Source organism: Opisthocomus hoazin, chromosome 5, assembly GCF_030867145.1.
Source record: "Opisthocomus hoazin isolate bOpiHoa1 chromosome 5, bOpiHoa1.hap1, whole genome shotgun sequence".
Classification (NCBI taxonomy): domain Eukaryota; kingdom Metazoa; phylum Chordata; class Aves; order Opisthocomiformes; family Opisthocomidae; genus Opisthocomus; species Opisthocomus hoazin.
In genome coordinates this window covers 49,538,973-49,560,693 of record NC_134418.1, presented here as the reverse complement: position 1 = coordinate 49,560,693, position 21,721 = coordinate 49,538,973, and the positions used below count along the sequence as shown (strand labels likewise).

The 21,721-nt window shown below is 45.8% G+C and overlaps 1 protein-coding gene across 16 annotated transcripts in view; it reads left to right on the top strand.

Annotated features, from left to right (window-relative positions):
• Window positions 1-21,721, top strand: part of SEC31A (SEC31 homolog A, COPII component) — a 50,090-nt gene that overhangs the window by 7,264 nt on the left and 21,105 nt on the right. For 12 of the 16 annotated variants that reach the window (XM_075421185.1, XM_075421181.1, XM_075421179.1 and 9 more), the window contains exons 7-18: window positions 5,692-5,832; window positions 6,280-6,422; window positions 7,391-7,490; window positions 8,731-8,892; window positions 9,082-9,234; window positions 11,177-11,413; window positions 12,015-12,089; window positions 14,096-14,146; window positions 14,986-15,063; window positions 17,714-17,789; window positions 18,840-19,018; window positions 20,919-21,045. In XM_075421185.1, coding sequence (XP_075277300.1) covers window positions 5,692-5,832; window positions 6,280-6,422; window positions 7,391-7,490; window positions 8,731-8,892; window positions 9,082-9,234; window positions 11,177-11,413; window positions 12,015-12,089; window positions 14,096-14,146; window positions 14,986-15,063; window positions 17,714-17,789; window positions 18,840-19,018; window positions 20,919-21,045 — 1,522 coding nt within the window. The remainder of the gene's footprint in view (window positions 1-5,691; window positions 5,833-6,279; window positions 6,423-7,390; window positions 7,491-8,730; window positions 8,893-9,081; window positions 9,235-11,176; window positions 11,414-12,014; window positions 12,090-14,095; window positions 14,147-14,985; window positions 15,064-17,713; window positions 17,790-18,839; window positions 19,019-20,918; window positions 21,046-21,721) is intronic. The other 4 variants (XM_075421183.1, XM_075421182.1, XM_075421180.1 and 1 more) reach the window with 1 other exon arrangement.

The following is a 21,721-nucleotide window of genomic DNA, read 5'->3' as shown; positions in this document are numbered from 1 at the left end:
AGCAACAAGTAATAACAAGCCAAGTCGCTCAGGTTACGCCACTTCTCAAGTATCCATAACCATTACAGGTCTTCTAGTCTTCCTCTGCATGTTTCACTGCATGCAGACACACTTGCCTCCAGATTGAGAAAAACAGGAGGAAGATAAAAAGCAGCTACTGAGAAAGTCAGAAGACGGGGCAGTAGGTTTGGCAGTTACCTTCATGGGTTTCAGGGAGTGTTTAATTGGTATACTTAAGGGCCAGTGTTTAGACTGTGTCTCTTAAAGAAGATGCCGAGGAAAAACAATAGCCTTTTGTACTTTGTGCCTTGTGAAGGAGACAGAAGAATGGGAGGGAAGTTGTTTCAATGCAAGTACGTTTCTGTAGCTGTTACAAAATTACACAAGAAGTTAGTGGTTACTGGAAAATCGGTTTTTTACTGCATGATAATTTGTAGACAAAGTGAGGAAATGGAGTGACAAGTAATCTTCGGTTTGAAGATTTTTAGTTTAAAATCTGTGGATTTGGATAGAATCACAGAATCATAGAAAGTTTTGGGTTGGAAGGGACCCCTAGAGGTCATCTAGTCCAACCCCCCCGCAGCGAGCAGGGACACCACTAACTAGATCAGGTTGCTCAGAGTCCTGTCCAACCTGGTCTTGAATGTTTCCAGTGATGGGGCCTCCACTACCTCTCTGGGCAACCTGTTCCAGTGTTTCACCACCCTCATTGTAAAGAATTTCTTCCTTATATGCAGCTTAAACCTACCCTGTTTTAGTTTAAAACCATTACCCCTCATCCTGTCACTGCTGTCTCTACTAAACAGATTGTCCCCATCTTTCCTATAGGCTCCCTTTAAGTACTGAAAGGCTGTAATCAGGTCTCCCCGCAGCCTTCTCTTCTCCAGGCTGAACAAGCCCAACTCTCTCAGCCTGTCCTCATAGCAGAGGTGCTCCAGCCCTCGGATCATTTTTGTAGCCCTCCTTTGGACCCACTCCAACAGTTCCGTGTCCTTCTTGTGCTGAGGGCTCCAGAGATGAACGCAGTACTCCAGGTGAGGTCTCACCAGAGCAGAGTAGAGGGGCAGAATCACCTCTCTCGACCTGCTGGCCACGCTTCTCCTGATGCAGCCCAGGACACGGTTGGCCCTCTGGGCTGCCAGCGCACATTGCCGGCTCATGTCCAGCCTTTCGTCTATCAGTACCCCCAAGTCCCTCTCAGCAGAGCTGCTCTCGATCCTTTCATCCCCCAGCTTCTATTGATACCGGGGATTACCCTAACCCAGGTGTAGGACCTTGCACTTGGCCTTGTTGAACCTCATGAGGTTCACACAGGCCCATCTCTCCAGCTTGTCCAGGTTCCTCTGGATGGCATCCCGTCCTTCTGGTGTCTTGACCGTACCACTCAGTTTGGTGTCATCTGCAAACTTGCTGAGGGGACACTCGATGTCGCTGTCCGTGTCATTGATAAATATATTGAACAGCACCGGTCCCAGTACGGACCCCTGAGGGACTCCACTCATCACTGGTCTCCATCCGGACATTGAGCTGTTGACCACTACCCTTTGGCTGCGACCATCCAAGCAATTCCTTATCCACCGAACGGTCCACTCATCAAATCCGTGGCTCTCCAATTTAGAGAGAAGGATGTTGTGGGGGACGGTGTCAAAGGCTTTACAAAAATCCACATAGATGACATCCATAGGTTTTCCCTTGTCCACCCTTGTTGTTACACCATCATAGAAAGCCACTAGGTTGGTGAGGCAGGACTTGCCCTTGGTGAAGCCATACTGGGTGTCTCAAATCACCTCCCTGGCCTCCATGTGCCTTAGCATATCTTCTAGGAGGATCTGTTCCATGATCTTCCCAGGCACAGAGGTGAGGCTGACAGGTCGGTAGTTCCCAGGGTCTTCCTTTCTACCCTTTTTGAAAAGGGGCACAATGTTTCCCTTTGTCCAGTCACTGGGGACTTCCCCTGACTGCCATGACTTTTCAAATATCGTGGAGAGTGGCTTGGCAACTACGTCAGCCAGTTCCCTCAGGACTCTGGGATGCATCTCATCAGGTCCCATGGACTTCTGTACGTTTAGGTTCTTCAGGAGGTCCCGAACCTGGTCTTCACTTATAGCTGGAGGGATTTTACCCTCCCGGTCTCCTTTATGCCATTCATTGACTTGGGAGGGGTGAGGAGAGGGGTTGCCAGTGAAGACTGAGGCAAAAAAGTTGTTGAGTACCTCAGCTTTCTCCTCATCTGCTGTTGCCAGTTTGCCGGTCTGGCTCATGAGCGGGGGTACGCTTTCTTTGACCATCTTTTTCCGACTGACATACCTGTAGAAGCCCTTCTTGTTTTTTGCATCCCTTGCCAAGTTCAGCTCCAGCTGTGCCTTGGCCTTCCTGACCCCATCCCTACACAACCAGGCAGCTTCCCTATACTCTTCCCAGGAAGCCAGTCCCTGCTTCCACTGCCTGTGCAGTTCCCTCTTCTTCCTTAGTTTGACCAGCACCTCTTGCCTCAGCCATGCCGGTCTCTTCCCTTCTCTGCCTGACTTCTTACACTTGGGGATCGAGAGCTCTTGCGCTCTCTGGAATACATCCTTAAAGACCTGCCAGCTCTGTTCTGTTCCCCTGTGCCTGAGGACCGTTTCCCAGGGAGTCCTTCTAACTCTCCTTGAAAAGCTGGAAATTTGCCCTCCTAAAATTTAGGGTCCTGACTATGCTCTTCGTTATTCCCATTTCCCTCCATAGCGTTAGTTCCACCAGCGCGTGGTCGCTGCAGCCCAGGCTACCTCCGATCTTGACATCCCCAACGAGCTCACTCACACTGGTGACCACCAGGTCTAGTATCGCATCCCCTCGGGTAGGGGTGCTTATTACCTGGCTTAAGAAGTTGTCCTCAATGCATTCTAGGAACCTGCCGGATTGCCTACAGCTTGCCATGTTGCTTTTCCAGCAGATGTCGGGGTGGTTGAAGTCCCCCAGTAGGACGAGAGCCTGCGAGCGCGAAGCCTCCTGGAGTTGGAGGAAGAACGCTTCGTCTGTCAGCTCCTCTTGATCTGGTGGCCTGTAGTAGACACCAACCACTAGGTTCCCTTTGTTGCCTCTCTCTCTGATTCTTACCCATAAGCTTTTGACCTGCTCGTGGCTATTCTTCAGGGACAGCTCTTCACTCTGTAATGTTTTCTTGATGTAAAGGGCAATGCCCTTGCCCCTCCTTCCCCACCTGTCCCTTCTGAACAGCCTGTAGCCATCAAGAGCCACCTTCCAGTCGTGGGATTCATCCCACGAAGTTTCCGTGATGGCAATCAGGTCGTAGCTTTCCAGCAGCACGACTGCTTCCAGCTCCTCCTGTTTGTTTCCCATGCTGCGTGCGTTTGTACAGAGGCATTTCATCTGAGCTGTCGGCCTCGTTACCTTCCTAGCAGAGCACTCCTTTTTTCCCTTGAGGTGCTTCATGGGTATTTTCTTGTTGGCACCTGATACCTCAGGTGCCTCCAGCTCCCTTCCGCAACACTTCCACATTGCTGCAGTGTCCCTCGCATGCTGCTGGGCAACGGGTTGAGGGCTCCTACTAGCCCCCCATCCCTCTAACCATGGTGTATCCTCCCCTAGCCTGTCGCTGGCAAGCCTGGTAGGTTCCCGTTCCCCCTTCACCTCTAGTTTAAAGCCCTGTCAATGAGCCCCACGAGCTCCTGGGCAAAGATCCTCTTCCCCCTTTGAGAAAGCTGGTTTCCATTTGATGCCAGCAGGCTTGGTGCTGCGTATGTCATCCCATGGTCAAAGAACCCAAAGTTGTGGCGGTGACACCAGTCTCGGAGCCATGTGTTAATAGACTGAGTCTGCCTATGTCGCTCAGCGTCTCTGCCCACCACTGGAAGGAGCGATGAAAAGATAACCTGTGCTCCAGATTCCTTTACTAATCGTCCGAGGGCTTTGAATTCTTTTTTAATTACCCTCAGGCTACTTACTGCAACTTTGTCCGCACCCACGTGGAAGAGCAGCAGAGGATAATAGTCTGAGGGTCGGACCAGTGTAGGAAGTTTCCTAGCAATGTCCTTGACCCGTGCTCCCGGGAGGCAACAGACTTCCCTGAGAGGAGGGTCTGCCCGGCATATCAGACCCTCTGTTCCCCTCAGCTGGGAGTCTCCTACAACTATGACTCGTCTCTTCCTCCTTGTGGAGCTGGTAGTAATACAAGAGGGAGGTCCTTCTGATCTTTGTGCCTCCTCCGATGTGGATGGGTCAACTCCTGCACCATCCACCACCTTGTCCTCCACATCTAGAGCTTCATACCTATTATGCAGAGGCGCCTGTGGAGATGTGGTGGGCAAGGGAAGGGTTCGCCTCCTGCCCTGATTGCGGACCCGCTTCCACTTGCGCTTTTCCTTTGCGTCCCTTCCTTCAGCCTCATGGGGGGATGTTACTAGTGCCCTTTGGTCCCGGGCCTTTTTTAGAGGTTGTTCCTGGGTACACTCCTGGGTTGTCAGGGCACGGCTCCACCAGTCGACCTCCTGCTCGGCCTCCCTGGTGCTCCGTAGCCTATGTACCTCTTCTCTTAGCTCTGCCACCAGGCAGAGTAGATAGTCCACCTGGTCGCACCTTATGCAGATATTCCCTTTGCTGTTGTCCGTCCCCAGTGCTAGCTGGTGGCACTCGCTGCAGCCAGAGACCTGGACAGCTGTGTGCTTTCTAGGGACCTCAGTCTGGGTTGCAGCTTCCTTTCTGACCAGCAGGGAAGAAGCAGCCTTCTGACGGCGGGGTGCCATGGCTGGGCTTCCTTCCTGCAGATGAGTTGCCTGAGCTTGCCTCGGGAGCCTCCTCCTTCCCCACGCACCCTGCCCGCGCGAACTGCCGCGCCTCACCCTTCTGCCGCGCCGCGCTCCCCAGGGTCTGCTTTTGTACTCGGGAGGGTCGCGGCTCTGCCCCGCTGAGTCAGAGCTGCCCACTCGTTAGCAGCTGACTCCTGCCTGCCTGCTCGGGGGGGGAGGGGGGCGCTGGGGTGCCTTCTCCCTCCCTGCGCTTTTGACTGCACGATACTGGCACTGTGGGAAAGGGTTCCCCGGTGCGGTTGTCCACTCCGGAGCCTTTTGCCTCGGTGGCTTCGCTGAAAATATACTTTGTTTAGTCTTTCATTTATTACCATGTGGGCATTTTAGAGGACGCTTCCCTGTCTGGGATGTTTTGTGTCTAATAGTATTTTTTTAGCCTGGGAAATCTTTTAGTCCATATGCTTAATGACAGCTGGAAATAATAGTGCAACAAGGATTGGGTTAACATTGCTTTTAATTTTCGAACTAAAAATAAGCAGTTGTGAAGGGGAATAAAAAACCCCCACAGAATTCCTTCAAGCAAACTTTTTTTTTTTTGCAAGTCAAAACCTATTAATCTAAGGCAAAAGGGCAGTTCATATACCCAGATATACTTTCATGGAGTAATTTTCCATTCTTGAAGACAGTTATGCTTAGTCTTCTTTAAGTGACTAATGTATCATATTATAAAACAGAAAATGCAGATATTACAGAGAAATACTAGCAGCTTGTAAGTCAGGGTTTTCAGGCATTCTACATTGCAGCATGTGTGTATAGGAAACCAGAACACATGCAGTACCTGGGATGAGTCTCCTTGCAGATTTGTCTTTTAGCAAGTCCTGAAAATAACAGGTTTTGAGTCTTTGGTTTGGAAAGGTTGTTACAGGCTGTTCTCTGTGTGTGACAGCCTCTCGAGGACATCAGCTGCATGGCGTGGAACAGGCAAGTCCAGCACATCCTGGCGTCTGCCAGTCCTAGTGGCCGAGCTACTGTGTGGGATCTCAGGAAGAACGAACCCATCATCAAAGTCAGTGACCACAATAACCGGGTGAGTTAGCTCTTGCGTGGCTGCACAGGTGCTCGTGGAGAGGTGTGGGGTGCCTCTTGGCATCTAGGGACAGGTCATAGCACGCCTTCTTACATGACAGAGATGCTGGTGCCTGGTCCAGTTTTATACGACATGCTAAATGTCTAATGCTTTCTCTTAAAAGGCTATGTATATTGGGAGGGATTGTCAGCGTTTTAAACAAAAATAGGCAAATGCAAACTGAAGCAAGGCAAGGCACTCAGATTTCCTATCAGAGTGATAAGTTAGCTTGGAGAAGCAAGGAGAGTATTGCAGTCTGAATGCAGTCAGATATAGTGCCCAGAAACACAGCTGCAAATTCCCTCACGGCAGTGTTTTACCATGCATGTAGACATACTTAGGCTAGTTGTCTTTTGTCCTTTAGTGCTGCTTAATTATTTTATACTGTGGCACAATGTTGTCCCTCAGATGCACTGCTCAGGCTTGGCATGGCACCCTGATGTTGCTACCCAGATGGTTTTGGCCTCAGAGGATGACAGGTTGCCTGTGATTCAGATGTGGGACCTAAGATTTGCCTCCTCACCACTTCGTGTTCTAGAAAGCCATACAAGGTATGAGTCTTATGTAGCCTGCTGATGCACGGTGTTTGCACTGTTGGTGACTGCGTACCCATTTGTAGATCTTGCTTCTTGGCTCAGTTCCCTGTGAAGGCTTACTTAATTGAAAGCAGCAATTCCAGCAGCAGGAGGTGTTATATGTTGGCTTGCTGACTAGCCAGACCTGTGTCCTGAAAGGCTTGCCTTTTTGGGGCCTGCTGGTTTGAAGGCAACAGGCCCCAGAATAAAAAAAACACCATTCTGCTGAAACACTGAAGTTGCTAGTTTGTTTCTATGCTTTTCAAGAAGAGAAATCTAAGGTGCAAAGAATTGGTAGTAGTTGATTTTGCCTGAATAAAGGACTGAAGGTGCACCTGGGCACATCCTCACATGTGGACATGCACAGTCTCTATACCCCTCAGTCCCCTAAATGCCTTGAATTTGTGTACAAGGAAAGATTTTGTTAGATTCTCGTCCCTGCTCAGTTGTTAGTAAAACTTTCCTTAGTGCCCAAAACCAGCACTGGATTTAAGGGGAGAGAACAGCAATAAGTCTGTGTTGGGGCTTCTACCAAAGCTCCCGCCCACGTTCTGTTGACTTGAATCTCCTGCTAATAAAAAGAAGCTGACAAACTTTGTATCACCAAGCTTACCTACAGGTTTGCACACTGTATGTTAATGACACTGCAGGCAAACAAACCATCTTGTTACATTGCTTTCCAGGTTCTCCCACATGACTGTTGCATTTAATTTTCAGATACAATGGCTACACCTTTATACCTCTTCATGCAGAAAATAGGAAGCATCTATTTCAATAAATAAAGTGCTGATAACATTGAAAAATTTCTTGTAAGAGGTATGAGTGGGGAGGGCATTTTGAGGTGGAATGCTCAGCTAGTGTAGAAACTTGACTTACAAGTATGCTTTATTTATCATCATTTTGCATTTACATTAAACTTGTTTTGGTTGTGACTTTTTACACAGGGGTGTATTGGCTGTTGCTTGGAGTATGGCAGATTCGGAGCTGCTGCTTAGCTGTGGGAAGGATGCTAAAATTCTCTGCTCCAACCCTAACACAGGCGAGGTATCGTACGCACACCACTTAATAATTCTCTGTTCAGAGGTGGCACAGTGGCATATGGAAAGTGGGTGTTCATATGCTTGCTTGTCTAGGAATGATGCTTTTGTGGGATTTCTCCCTGTCCTGTGTTTGGTATATGTGCCTTCAGGGCACATAGCTCTTCTGCTAGGTGGTAAGGTCCCTGCTCATTATAAGGGATAGGAATGGCCACACTTATTTGCTTCCTGCTCTTTTTTTTTGCGCTGAATTACTGTTGTGATTTACTTTTTCCTTCTGTAATTCCAAGTCCTTTTATCCAGACCAGAGGGATTTTGTAGGTTATTATAATAGTGGCAGATCAGTGAGAGCCATTTGAATTTGTTCCTGCCCTTTTGCACCTGGGGATACCTTTCAAAGGGGATGCACATCATTTTTTCAGACAACTTGAGTGTTTGCCCCTAGACCACAAGAAAGGCTTCAGGCACCCTGGAGGGCTCTTTGCTTGCAGTGGGCAATAATCCTGGAGGACAGTGAGAAGTGTTTCTAAAATTCATACGGTGGCCCAAAAGTGCAAAAGCTGTGGGGTGGTAAATGAGTTATCTGAGCTGGATCCTGTGCTGTTAGAAAGGCTTTATATGTGGATGAATCATACTACATGTCTTTATTTAAAAAAAAAAAAAAAAAAACAAAAAAAAAAAAACCAAAAAAAAACCAAACTCCAAAACACCGGTTTCCTGGGAGACAGTAAGGCAGTTAGCATTTCACTTGCTGAGTTTCTGCTAGTTTATGGTTACATGTCTGCTGCAGTGGTGGGCTTGTCTGTTCCAGGGCAAGAGAAGCTGTCTATCTAGAGCGCAGGTTTTAACTTTTCCAATTTCCCTGTGAAAACAGACTTACTCTGGAGCCTGAGCATATCTCTGTGTGGTGTGTAGAGATACCCAGATTAGTTCTGAATGAGCTAGCATGAGTAGCAGCAGCTCACGGCTTGCAGTGTGACAGCACAGACATACCCCATCTGCATAGTTTATCCTGTGTGGATTAAACAGAAGATTTAATGGGAGGAGAAGGAAATTAAGCAGTGGTGTGTGATAATCTCCTGTTTGGCAATTCTCAGGGTTTGCCCAGTGTTAGTGTGTATGGTGGTGTGGAGGCTGCTGGGGAGCAAGAGGAACAGACCAGTCTCAGGGCAGGTGGGAGAGTTGTTGCTGTTGGACGCGATGCTTCATAAAAACCCTGATTTATTGGACTTGTTTTTGCTGCCCAGGTGCTGTACGAGTTGCCCACAAACACACAGTGGTGCTTTGATATCCAGTGGTGTCCCAGGAACCCCGCTCTCTTGTCTGCAGCTTCGTTTGATGGACGGATCAGCATTTACTCCATCATAGGAGGCAGCACAGATGGCTTGAGGCAGAAGCAAGTTGATCAGGTATTGAGAAGTGTTCAGCTAAGGATATGGACAGAAAAGGGGGGAGGGGGGAGGATATGGGCTCATGGGAAGTCTGCAGTGGCTGACTGCAGCTCTGCCTGCAGGAGTACCAATCCAGTGCAAATAAATCCTCATGTTTAGTTTATTGGAGATGTCACTTCTGGTTTTCCCCCCCTTTTGTTATCAAAGCTTTCATCATCTTTTGGGAACCTCGATCCATTTGGTATGGGACAACCCCTCCCACCCCTGCCGCTTCCCCAGCAGACTGCCCCACAGAGTGTCATTTTGCCCCTAAAGAAACCACCCAAATGGATTCGGCGACCTGTGGGAGCATCGTTCTCGGTAAGGAGGAGACAAGGCTGGGCATGGTTGGCCAGGCATAGGGGGAGATAGTGGTGGCACCTGCGAAACACTTTAAAAAGAGGGCAATTCAACATTGTGCTCCACCTTTGGAGAGCTTTCCCTGTTTGTCATCATGTCAGGAGGTGCTCACGGCAGCTTCCAGACTGGGCGCTTGGAACAGCAAGCCAGCAAAGGCATGACAGAAATGCTTGGGAAAAGGAAACAAGGAGGTGTTGTGTTGCCAAAAGGCGCTTGCTTCTTTCTGTTTGGAAATCAGTTGAGTAAACACTACAGGGAGGGGGGACGGGGACGAAAAGGACCAAACTCAGCAAGTATCTGAGACCTGTGTAGTTTGAAACTATTGCATGAGTCAGTGTGGTGGAGAATACTCAGGTTAGCGCTGATCAAGGTAGCAAGAGTTGGTGTAACAGCACACAGCTAGGTTACTCCATGGCTGGTTGGTTTGCAGAGGAGCCAGGTGTGAGGGTGGTAATGCCCTGCTTTTTGAGAGCAGTGTCATCTGCTCTTTGGCTTCACCTCTGGCTTATTTTCTTAAAAAATTCTTCTGACAGGCCATTTCATAGGGATCTTCTGAAGATTTTAGCCTGTCCACTTGAAATGTATTTTTTTGCCAAAATACTACTCAATTTTCAGCATCATATGTCTGCTTATTCATGATCTGATGCACAAATTAAATGTAATTTTCTCCCGTCAAGGAGAAGTGGTGTTGCCTAGCCACAGATTGATGTGTCATTTTATAATGGTGTTTGTCCCCTTGTTCATCCTGGTTTTCCAGGAGCCAGCTGTCAGTCTTTTCCTTGGCTAGGCTTTTAGCTTTTTTGTAATGTTGACTTTGTCGTTTATTGGCCTGGCCAGCTAAGCCCCTTCTAATTTTTTTTCTTCTGTTGATTTTGCTGCTCTCCAAATGATGACGTGACTTGCTGCACGTCTCTCAGTAGGCTTTTAACTGGTAAACAGCCTGCCAAGAGCAGAGCAGACAGCATACTTGAGCATTTATTTAATGTTCGTAGAATCGTAGAATAGTTTGGGTTGGAAGGGACCTTTAAAGGTCATCTAGTCCAACCCCCCTGCAATGAGCAGGGACATCTTCCACTAGATCAGGTTACTCAGAGCTCCATTCAACCTGACCCTGAATGTTTCCAGGGATGGGGACTCCACTACCTCTTTGGGCAACCTGTTCCAGTGTTTCACCACCCTCATCATAAAAAAAATTCTTCCTTACATATAGAGTCTAAATCTACCCTCTTTTATTTAAAGCCGTTACCTCTTGTTCTATCGCAACAGGCACTGCTAAAAAGTTTGTCCCCGTCTTTCCGATAGGCCCACTTTAAGTAATGGAAGGCTGCAATAAGGTCTCCCTGCAGCCTTCTCTTCTCCAGGCTGAACAACCCCAACCGTCTCAGGCTGTCCTTGTAGGAGAGGTGTTTCCTCTGGTCATTTGTGTCACCCTCCTCTGGACCCACTCCAACAGGTCTAAGTGTTTCCTGTGCTGAGGGCTCCAGAACTGGGCACAGTACTCCAGGTGTGGTCTCATGCATCTAACAATGCACAGGTTTCTTTGGTAATCAGATTGCAATATCAGGAGATGCTCCATTTAGGCTGGACACTGTACAGACTCACAGCTCCAGTTCTCAGTTTCTAGTCAGTCTTTTGCCTGAGAAGAAACAGGCAGAGGAGTGATTGTGCTCATAAGTCTTATTAAATGTGCACTCATTTATCCAGCAAGCTCCTTACATGCATAGAAATATGGGGTGGTGGAGAAAAAAAAATTGAGTTGGTCAGGAATGTTTGTACATTGGACGATAAGTTTATATATGCTATATAAAATCATGTGCATACATAAGTGTATGCACATACTTTTTCATATACACTCCAGCGTATACTTGTATTTTTACATACTGCGTGTGTGCTTCAATTGCAGTTTGGAGGCAAGCTGGTTACATTTGAGAATGCCAAGTCTCAGCAGCATCCAGGCATTGAGCAGCAGCAGCAGCGTCACTATGTCTATGTGAGCCAGGTTGTAACAGAGAAGGAGTTCCTGGCCCGCTCGAACCAGCTGCAGGAGGCTGTGCAGTCTGAAGGCTTTGTCAGCTACTGCCAGAAGAAAATCGATATGGCCCAGGCTGACTTTGAGAAAAACGTGTGGGCCTTCTTAAAGGTAACAGGATAACAGCAGTTCAGGAGTTCCCCACTGACTTGGAAAGTCAATGCGGAAATGGTTCCTTCTGTGTATCATGGTGTTTTAGCAGAAGAGATGCTGGGAACCAAAAGTGTAGGCTGTGGGAATAGTGTTCATAAGCCCTGTCATTGGAGGTGGCCCACCGGAAGAGAGAGGGTCCTCAGGGCCAGGAGCATTTGTGGGGCTCATGAGAAATTATGGTAGAAGCCGAGGCTTGGGGGAAGATATCTTGTGGTTTTTGACATCACCCATCAGTACATCTTGATACAGGGAACTGGTGAGAAGGGATAAAGTTTTGGGACAGCTTTAGATGTGTTTTTCACTGCTCACTATGAACATTTAGAGGTTTTCAAGTGAATCAGATAAGCAGATTGTTCACCTGCAGTAAACAGATTGAAGCCTTGACTACGTGCTTGGACGCCCAAGTCACTGAAGACCTTTTCAATTTTCTTTATTACACCCAGTCTCCACAGTCACTAGATCTCACTGGGTAATTTGTGCCAGCTAAGTAAAATGCCAATGAGGGAGAAAATGAGAAATTGTGAATTGCAATATATTCTTTAACTTTTGTTTTTTAAAGGTGAACTTTGAAGAAGATTCACGTGTTAAATACCTTGAGCTCTTGGGGTACAGGAAAGATGATCTGAAGAAGAAGGTAAATGTGCCTGGAGGCTGTGCTTGTGTTAAATGTTTTACTGATGGACGTATCGGCAGAGTACAGCGTAAAATATTGACAATGCCATGTATGTTTTAAGTACTCATTTACCTGTTGGACTGGAAGAGCAATTACCAGTATCCACAGGCTATTCAATACAATGAACATTTTTATACAACATTGTTTTCGTTGTGGTGCCCAGCAGATAGTAATTGTCAATGCTGCAGCTCTCCTAATAGCCATAATACAACTGTTACGCATGGTGCCAGAGCCTCTGTTTCAGGTCTGACTTCAGTAGTTGTGTTATTTAAGGAATTCCTTTGTTCCAAAGGACACTAGAAATCTTCCTCTGCTCTATTAAGTTTTGCTTAGGTAAACAACTTGTGAGTTACTTCAGAATTCTTACAGCAAGGAGTTTGCTTTGGGGTTTTTTATTAGCTGTGTCATCTTCTTGTGATATTGATGTTCAATGAAAATTTCAAAGCAGGCAACAAACATCAGATAGATGTCTGTCTGTATCTGACTGTCCGATGTTGATATGAAATTCACAATCATTACAAAGCTTTGATAATTGTTGGTTCAAGCTATTCACGTAACTTTGCTATGTGACATCCTTCTACTGTAGCATCATAGAATCTGATCTGGTTTTAGGCTTTCTGGTTGAAGAAAATGTAAGCAGTCTTCAGGGTTTCATTAACTGCCTTGGAAAACCTAGAACAGTCTTTTTGGGAGGGGGGGACACACCATTCATTTTTAGGAAAAAAAAACCCAAAAACATCAAACCTGGTTACATTTGCAAAGACAAAATTTAGATTACCTGGAAGCAACTTGCATGTCTTAAGTACAGAGCTTTCTTCCAAGTTGGAAGAAGATTCTTATCTCAGTGTTACAAGGGGATAGCTGCTGTGCATTTTGGCTCTTTGTTGCTTTCAGGGCTGTACCCAGGAACTGTCTAGTATTTTTTCAGTTCTGATTCAGTGGATTTGAATGTCTGACTCGTTTTCATTGCATCAAGCTAATGCTTTATTTTCAGAGTGGCTCCATAAAAATGTCATTATGATTACGAATTAAATGGCTGCTAGGGCAAATTTATATGATTGCAGAAAAAAATCATGGTTTTGCTAACAGTCTGTCCTCAGCTTCTAAATTTTTGTTGCATGAGTCAAAGGCAAGCAAAGCAAGGGAAATCCTATTTTTGAAAAGCAGATCTCTATTAGAAACTCCAGTTGAAATTTAGTAGAGCTCCTGTGGAGCGGCTGCATGCAAACTGGATCCCACTGCCACTGTTGCTCTGGGTTTGATATGCCCTGTGCATGGGGAGAAGCTGGGAAAATGGGTGTAGCTAAATTCAGTGGCCTGAAATGCTGGGCCTACCCTATTATTTCAGTATTTGAGGAACAGATGAGGGGAGCTGCAAGGCCATGTTTTTATGTAGCTGTTTCTCAATAAAGTATTCCACGTTGAACTTCAGTCTGTGTTTTTTAGTGTGAAGAATCAATACAGGACAGCTCATCTGAAAATTTGTGATACCCAGATGATAAACTCAATAAGTCGCAACTTGCTTTGCGTGTTACTGGTAGGGTAAGGAAAGTGAAAAAGGGTCACATATTTCACCTTCTTGGAATAAGCTGTTAAGAACATTGTGTTTTGTTTTTATCATCTCAAAACCTATAATTCTCATATGCAAGTCATGTCCTGGTTTTCTCCTTTCTAATATAAACTAACGATTTAAAAACTATCTCCAGCAATTTGAGCTGAGCTTTTTGTGAAGACCAGCCTACAAGGGTAAAATAAAGTCTGGAATACTAAAAGCAGTGTATATTAGCAGCATTAGGAAACCCAGGCTTCCAGATGCCAAACTAATATATTTTCTGCATGTATTCTAAACTATATTAATATATTTATGATTTGTTATATTGATATATTTATTATTTTGCGATCCAAGAGATCAGTGAGACGTCTGCCTCTCTAAAATAAGCGGCACTTAAATCTTCGTTGTTTTCTAGATTACATCTGCTCTGAATAAAGAAGGTCTTGCAGATGGCGACGTGGGAGAGGTAAGCAAACATGTGTACAACACTGTGTTTAGTTTTATAATGCTTATAGTATAACGTTATATGTATATAACTTTATAATGCCAGGGTAATGTGCAAAGTAAGAATAATTTTTCTTTCTGCTTGGTGGCTATTGCAAAGTCACAACCCAGCATATGACAAGTTCCTACGTTCAGTAGGGTGAAGATACTTATTTAAAAAAACAACCACTTTTTTCCACTCAAATTGTCGTCCCATTCACACTCACCCCCCCCCCCTTTCCCAATGAAGGGTGCTCAGTCACAGGTTTTAGTTCAGGGTCTCAGTGATCTCCCTCCACCTTTCCTTTTTGCTGCCTATGTCTTGCCCACTATGACACTGTGCTGCCTGTGAGGTAGGGCAGAGCCTTGCTGCTTGGCAGCTGGTTTCAAGAACAGCACCTTCCCCAGGAGAAAGCAGGACAGTATGGTCATGTAACACTTCCCTGCAAGAGTGGTAAATACAGTTCAGGTGTTGGCCATTGCAATTGCAATGGTCTGAGTCTTGAGTGGGGGGACTGCATTGCTTCTATGCTGTAGACATTTTGTATGTCATCTGTAGTGGCCTAATGGGGAAGAAAAGTTTTGCTGCATGTTTTCAGGCAGCTAAGGTGAAAAGAGCACAAGGTACTGTGTAATGACAATGAGCAAGGAAATGGAGGGCCTCTACCATGTTTGTTGTACTCAAGCATATATTGTCAATGCATTTCTGTGATTTGCAGTCTGGTTCTGGCTATTGTTGGGGGGAGGGTGGCTGTACTCTGCAGTGTGAAGTATTTCTTCCTCTTTGGCCTTTTTTTTTATGGCATCTTCCCTCTGCTGAAGGCTCCTGCAGAATCTGATGAATTTGTGCCAAACAAGGGGGACGAAGTTCAGGCTACAGAGGAGCAGTTCTTGGGAGAGGTATCTGTTGCCCTCTAGACTAACCCTGTTGACCTTCTTTGTATTTACTTTGCTACTATAAAGAGCATTTTATTTTGTTGGCTTTTTTCTAGTGCTGAGGGCATATGGAAATAGAAGTTACTCAGAATGAATAAAATGTGGGCTCTTGTTAAGTTGCCTGAGATTCTCATTAGCCTCAGACATCACGTGAATAGATTTTGCGGGCAATGAATCGTAGAACTGTAGAATCGTAGAATAGTTCAGGTTGGAAGGGATCTTAAAGATTGTCTAAAGTCTCTGGAGACTGCCGTGGGCAGGGACACCTTCCACTAGAGCAGGGACACCTGAAGAACGAGCTGGTTTTGTAGTGGTCCAGTTGGCACCAGACTCAAGGACTTTATTCTGTCATAGTTTTCACTCCCGACATTTCACTAACACGTACTAAATGATCTGCTGCCACAACTCTAATGCATTCCTTCCCCCCCCACCTCCCCTTTCCTCATTCCTTACTTCCATCCCTCTGGTTGATTATTACCAAGCTGTTAGCTTATTACTGCCCTGTTTCTAGGCATAATCCTTTGCAGAGATGCAGCTGTGATACTGGAGAAGAGAGGGAACATTCGTTTCCTGCATTTCTTCCTCCAGCATCACAGTGCCATCTCTCTCCTTTGCACCTGAACAGCGAGTATCAGGGCTTTGGTAGCTAACTGCCTTTTGAATGTCTGTTGCAACAGTTCAGCCAGGTTTATCACAGGCAGTTTGTGCTCTGCCACGTCTGCCTTTGGGATCCCATAGCTTTTGTTCATTTATGCCAATTTGAGCATCATTGTTTTCAGCCTTGTGTATTAAATATGGGGACAGGTGTAACTAGAACTAAGGACCCAGCCTCTACCATGTGAGGTTAATAGCACTGAAAATACTAGTATCACTGTGTGAACAGGCCAGCTTCATTCTCCCCCATTCCCCCAGTCTCCCTTTTGGCTTAGAATTTGAGCTGTTGGCCAAAAACTACCTGTACTCAAACCTGTGCTTGCAGCCTGTCTGCAGTCGTCTGTGAAGAATGAGAATGGTGGTTTATGGCTTGTGCATGTTGGAGTGGTGCACTTGTTGACTCCATGTAACAACCTGTTAAGGACACCAAAACAGAGCACTCTCCTCAAGTTAGGTGCTTGATTGCTTGTTAATTCATTAAAGACTGTAGTGGCCAACGCATGTATCTGACCGTGTAAGGATTTTGCAGTATGCAGTCGTGAAGATACTGTATGTCTAATAACAAATGTCTCTTCTAGGAGAGAATTCGCAGCCAAACATGACCTTAGCCTGTCAGTATGGGTGGTGAATATTTGTGAGATTGCCCTGAAGCCACTGATGATGCATCAGGGAGTGTTGTCATATACATAAAGTAACTGGATGGGCACATTATTCCTGGGATAGTCACAACATGCTCTCAACTGATACCAAACACACATCATGCATTATCTGACAGCAAAATAATTTTCGAGATGCTGCCTCCTTTCATGAGCCAAACATGAAGTTTGTTTCAGACTTACCTCCCCATCCCAAATGCCTGTTCTTGGTCGACTGTGTACTTGTTCTTCATCCTCTGAAGTACAGCTTCACTGATCAGCATAGAAGCAGGGTGTTGTCAGCAGACTCTTGAACTCCCACTGCATGTACTAGCACACTGGCTTATGACAGGGGAGACTGTGGGACAATTCTGCCCTCTTCTTAGGCCATGCTGTGAAAATTGGGGGTGGTGAGAGACTTCCCTCTTGGTATTATTTTTTTATTGTTGAAAGGTTTAGTTTGAAATCCCAAAATCCGAGTACTTGCAGGAAAAGCTCTCTATGTTAATTTCCGTGGGAGTTTTTTAAAAAAGCCGCTTCTCTCTGCTGAGCACTCCTGTACTGAGTGCAAAGCACTTAAGTCTGTGTGGACCATGCTGGACTTCGGTGTTGAAAATTAAGTGTGTGTTTATGTGTTTTGGTTAATTAAACTAGGGTGTATGCCTAGTGCAAAGTGTTTCAAGGATGAGCTGAAAGTCTAAATGGGGAAAGTGAAACCTAGGTAACATGGTAGACTGTTCTTGGTAGGGGTTGAAGTTGAAAGAGGAGAGGAGGGAGAAGTTTTCTGATTTTGTGGTTATGGCTGTTGTTTTGTTTTGAGGGGGTTCTGCGCGTATGAGCATGGATGCGCATATGAAAGTCAGTACCGAGGATCAGGGTGTCTGGTTGCTGGTATTTGTGATCTCTAGTTATGCACACCTGTGCTTGCATAAGCGTTCCCTGATGGTTAGAAACTAGGGCTTCCAGTGCTTTTTTTTCCCCTTGGCATCCATTGTAGAAAATGGTCCAGTCTGTTCTCTCAGAACAGTGATTTTTATAATGTTGTGTTTACATTCACTGAAGGTCCTTTGATAAGCCCAGGTCTTTCTCAGTGTGCTTAGGAGGTGGCTTTGTGCAGGCACCAGGGGAAGTTGATTATCCTGTACTGAAATAGTGCCCTGACAAATAACAGGGATACTCTTCCCTTCTAAGCTAATGATCTCTTAGGCAACTGGTAGTCTGAAGGTCTATCTTTAACTTGTAATGCAATAGCCATATCTTTTTAAGTGTGTGTGTGTTCCAAGTGCTTACATAATCTCAAAAACTATGCTTTTCCTTTCTCTTAGAAGGTGGAGGACCATAAACAAGAAACTGAAGATTTTGTGTCTGCAAAGACGACATTTAACATCTCTGTTAGTGGAGGTAAAAAAACCCTTGATACTGATTTCATTGTATATGCTGATATTTATAAATACTGATGTTGATACTGGTGTTCCAGTGAGAAGCCTGAAGAAGAGAAGGCTGCAAGGGGACCTAATAAATGCTTACAAATATCTGAAGGGTGGGTGTCAGGAGGATGGGGCCAAGCTCTTTACAGTGGTGTCCAGTGACAGGACAAGGGGCAATGGGCACAAACTGAAGCACAGGAAGTTCCGTCTGAATATGAGGAAGAATTTCTTCACTCTGAGGGTGACGGAGCACTGGAACAGGCTGCCCAGGGAGGTTGTGGAGTCTCCTTCTCTGGAGATATTCAAGACCCGCCTGGACAAGGTCCTCTACAACCTACTGTAGGTGACCCTGCTTCGGCAGGAGGGTTGGACTAGATGACCCACAGAGGTCCCTTCCAACCCCTACCATTCTGTGATTCTGTGAGAAAGCAATTTCTTCATAGATTGTGAAGGATTATCATGATTTGCCTCTAACTCCATTCATTTCACAGCCATCTTGAGGTACTTGAAAATACAGCGTCTTTAGGGAAGGAAGGGAAGTTTACAGCACTCATATACCCCATCGCTGAAATGCAGCTACTCTTGAGTGATTTCTGATATAGAAGTACACATGCCTGACCAGGCATGAAGTGCTAATGTCGCTGTTTGTACAGAAAGTCCCAGGGGATCTTGAATAACACAGAAGCCATTGACTTCTGTCTAAATTTGACTTTGTTTCTGGCACTGTATGCAACGTAGTTGTTTCAGAGGTCATTTAGACCTCTAGCGTCTTGCTAGCGTTTACTAGCATCTTGCTCTGCAGCAAGGTAAACGATGCTTGACAGTGCGCCACCTGGTGTGGCTGTCACCATAGTATGTTTGAGACTGGAGATGAACTTGAACATCCCTGTAAGTACCTGTCTGAAGCAGGCTGGTTTGCAGAGAATTTTGTGCAGTGTTGTACAGCTGGGCAAAATCAACTGCTGTTGCATGTTTAAGTGACTTTTGTGCCATCATTTGAAAATGCACTCCTCTCTTGTTGCAGATGTGGACGGTTTGATTACCCAGGCTTTGCTGACGGGTAACTTTGAGAGTGCAGTAGATCTCTGCTTGCACGATAACCGCATGGCTGACGCCATTATCTTGGCCATCGCAGGCGGACAAGAGCTGCTTTCTAGGACACAGGAAAAGTACTTTTCTAAGATGCAGAGCAAAATTACCTGGGTATGTTTTTCAGTTAAGAAACAGCATGCATGTAGGCCTTTGACAACTCCTTCTCGCCTTAAAAGTTTTCGTGCCATTTCATAGGTTTATTTCTGTGAGAAGCTAGTAAGTATTTGTCATCCACAAGATCTTGGAGCAGAAGGATTTCTGTTCTTTTTTTTTTTTTTTTAATGCATTGATAAGGAAAGAAGAGGCACACTAGTTGGGTATCAATACACAAGAAGGGTATTCTTTACTTTGTCTCCAGCATCTACGAGTTGTGTATACACTAGTAGAGTCTCACTGATAAATATCTTAAGCAGTGCACATTTCAGTCCATTATCTTGCCACATTTTTCAAGAGTCGCATATGACCCGTGCTCAGTGCCAACAGCATTGTGTTGATTTCTGTCTGTGGTCAGTCTCAACAGATTATGCCGATGCTGCATTTCACTGCTTGCACAGAAGAAAGTTAAGTATGCCCAAGGTAGATCAGTCACCCTTTGTGTAGGAGATGGCATGTTATGGCCAGCTGGGTATCATTCTTTTCAGCTTTTTACGATGCTAGGGATTGTTGATGCTGCTCATTCACATCTTTCTTCTTCACTATTGACATGAGAAGGTAGCAAGAGGAGGATGAAACAGGAGAAGTGGCCTCAAAATTGAGCACAATACAATTGGTTTGGCAAGGATTTGCTGCTTTTAGAGGGGAGAAAGTTGCTCGTGGTCACTTTTTAGCAGTCCACTGTCAAAAGAAGACCATTTTATACAGTAGCAGAAGGCAGCCCATAAAATGGGCATGTGCTTACATGCTTTGCTGGAGCAGGACTGAAGGCTGCAAAGCACAGTCGCTTGGGGAGTTACAGCATGCAGCACCACAGGTTAGGGTCTATAAGTGGGATTTTGCTGATAATTGCCTGCGATCCAGTTTGAAATAGGAACAATTTGCATCTCTAGTAGTGGATAAGTAAAAAGAGGAAAAGACTCTTCAGGATTTCTTCCCTCACCCCCAGCTCCTTTCCTGCCCCTGGGCAAATCAGAGGAAGGACAATTTTGCAGTGCGTGGAAAATTTCTTCACTGTAGTTCATCCTTTGGGAAAAGGTATTTTTATGGAAAGCTGACCAGTTGTCTGTGCCTGTGCTAACAAGTGTTGACCTTGTAGTTAGGACCTTGCATTTGTTGTTCAGGGGTGTGTTTTTCTTTTCTGGTCCTAAACTGCACAGTTACTGCTTGTTCAGCTGTTTCTGAGCTTGAAAGCGTGACAAGGGCTTTGTTCACTAAATAGCAGCACAGATGCAAAGTCTGTCTCATCTGAAGCAAAATAACTGGAGGCAGAGTTTGGGACCGAAGAAACTGGGGTTTCATTCTGAGACCTTGTGGACAGGCAGCCTGTGTGCGTGGATGCAGGGTAGGGATACAGCAGCCAGCTCAGTTTGATATTGCTGCCAACTTGCCTCTTCCTTCGAGCAGCCTTTTCAGCTGCCCCGCACTGGTCAGCCTGATGCCGAGAACTTAAAGCCAAGTGAAACAGTTTGACAAATCAAATTCCTACCCTTTGCTGGGCATTGTGTAGAAGACTTGTAGCTAAATACTTGGTATGTTATCTTTGTCAGCAAAAACAGTGCTGAAAACCATCTGCAGCAATCCCAGCTTGCAGAGACTTGTGCATTCTTTTCTTGCACGTTTTGTAGTAAGCATAATTGGCCTGTCTGTTATGTGAGCTTGTTTTGCGATTTTTACTGAACTCCTTTTGAAGTAAGATGTACGCTTGTGCAGCTGTTGAATTGCAGTTCAGTATGTGCTGTGACCCTGGATAGAGAGGGCATGGGTACACTTGAATAGATACAAATCATACTGTGTCCTAAAAAACAAAGGAAATCCTACCAACATCTTAACTGTGGTCTGTCTCCTTCTGGTGTAGCTCATCACTGCAGTGGTAACAAAGAACTGGAAAGAGATTGTGCAGTCTTGTGATCTACAGAATTGGAGAGAGGCTTTGGCTGCTGTACTCACTTACGCCAGGCCAGATGAATTTGCAGCCCTTTGCGGTAAGGACACTTTACAGACTGGATGTCGTTTATTCCACCTATAGCAAAACCACAGTTTGCCACAGTTATTTTCCTTCGAGTAAATTATTGTAATGCCTCAGTAGCTTCTTTGATGGATGATACAGTTCTTGGTCCTGTTGCAGAGGAGGAGAGGAACCTCTGGGGTGCTGTGTTCCCAGTATGTTTCCTGATTTTCTCGGCACAGAACCCAGACCCTTGTGAGCAGTTCTGTCCTAGGATTGCCTATATAGTGCGCAGCTGCTGGTCTCTTACCATTTCCAGATGGGTAACAGTGGTGCTGATGTGACAGGTGTCTCAGCCAAGGGACCAGTGGAGTGTTTGTGCATAGGACACAAGTGGAAATGTTTCAGGGGAGCGCCTCACTGCTCTTCCCCATGAGCAACTTTGACTGCTTGGAAGGAGTCCTCTTTCACAGGCAGTGAGCATGCCTGCCCTCATGTGTGCTGCATGGCAGACAGCTGAGTGAATTTAACCCAGGGAGGTTATATTGCCAATAGCTGTGTGCATGACACCCCTGTGCCCTTCAGACACCAGCCATGGTGCCTAGGGAGCTGCACGACTCAGGGCACATGTTGGCCCAGAGCAGTATCGCAGCTTTGTTGCTCACAGTTCCTTGGCTGGTTGTACACTTGGGTCATGCTCCTGAAATGAAGGA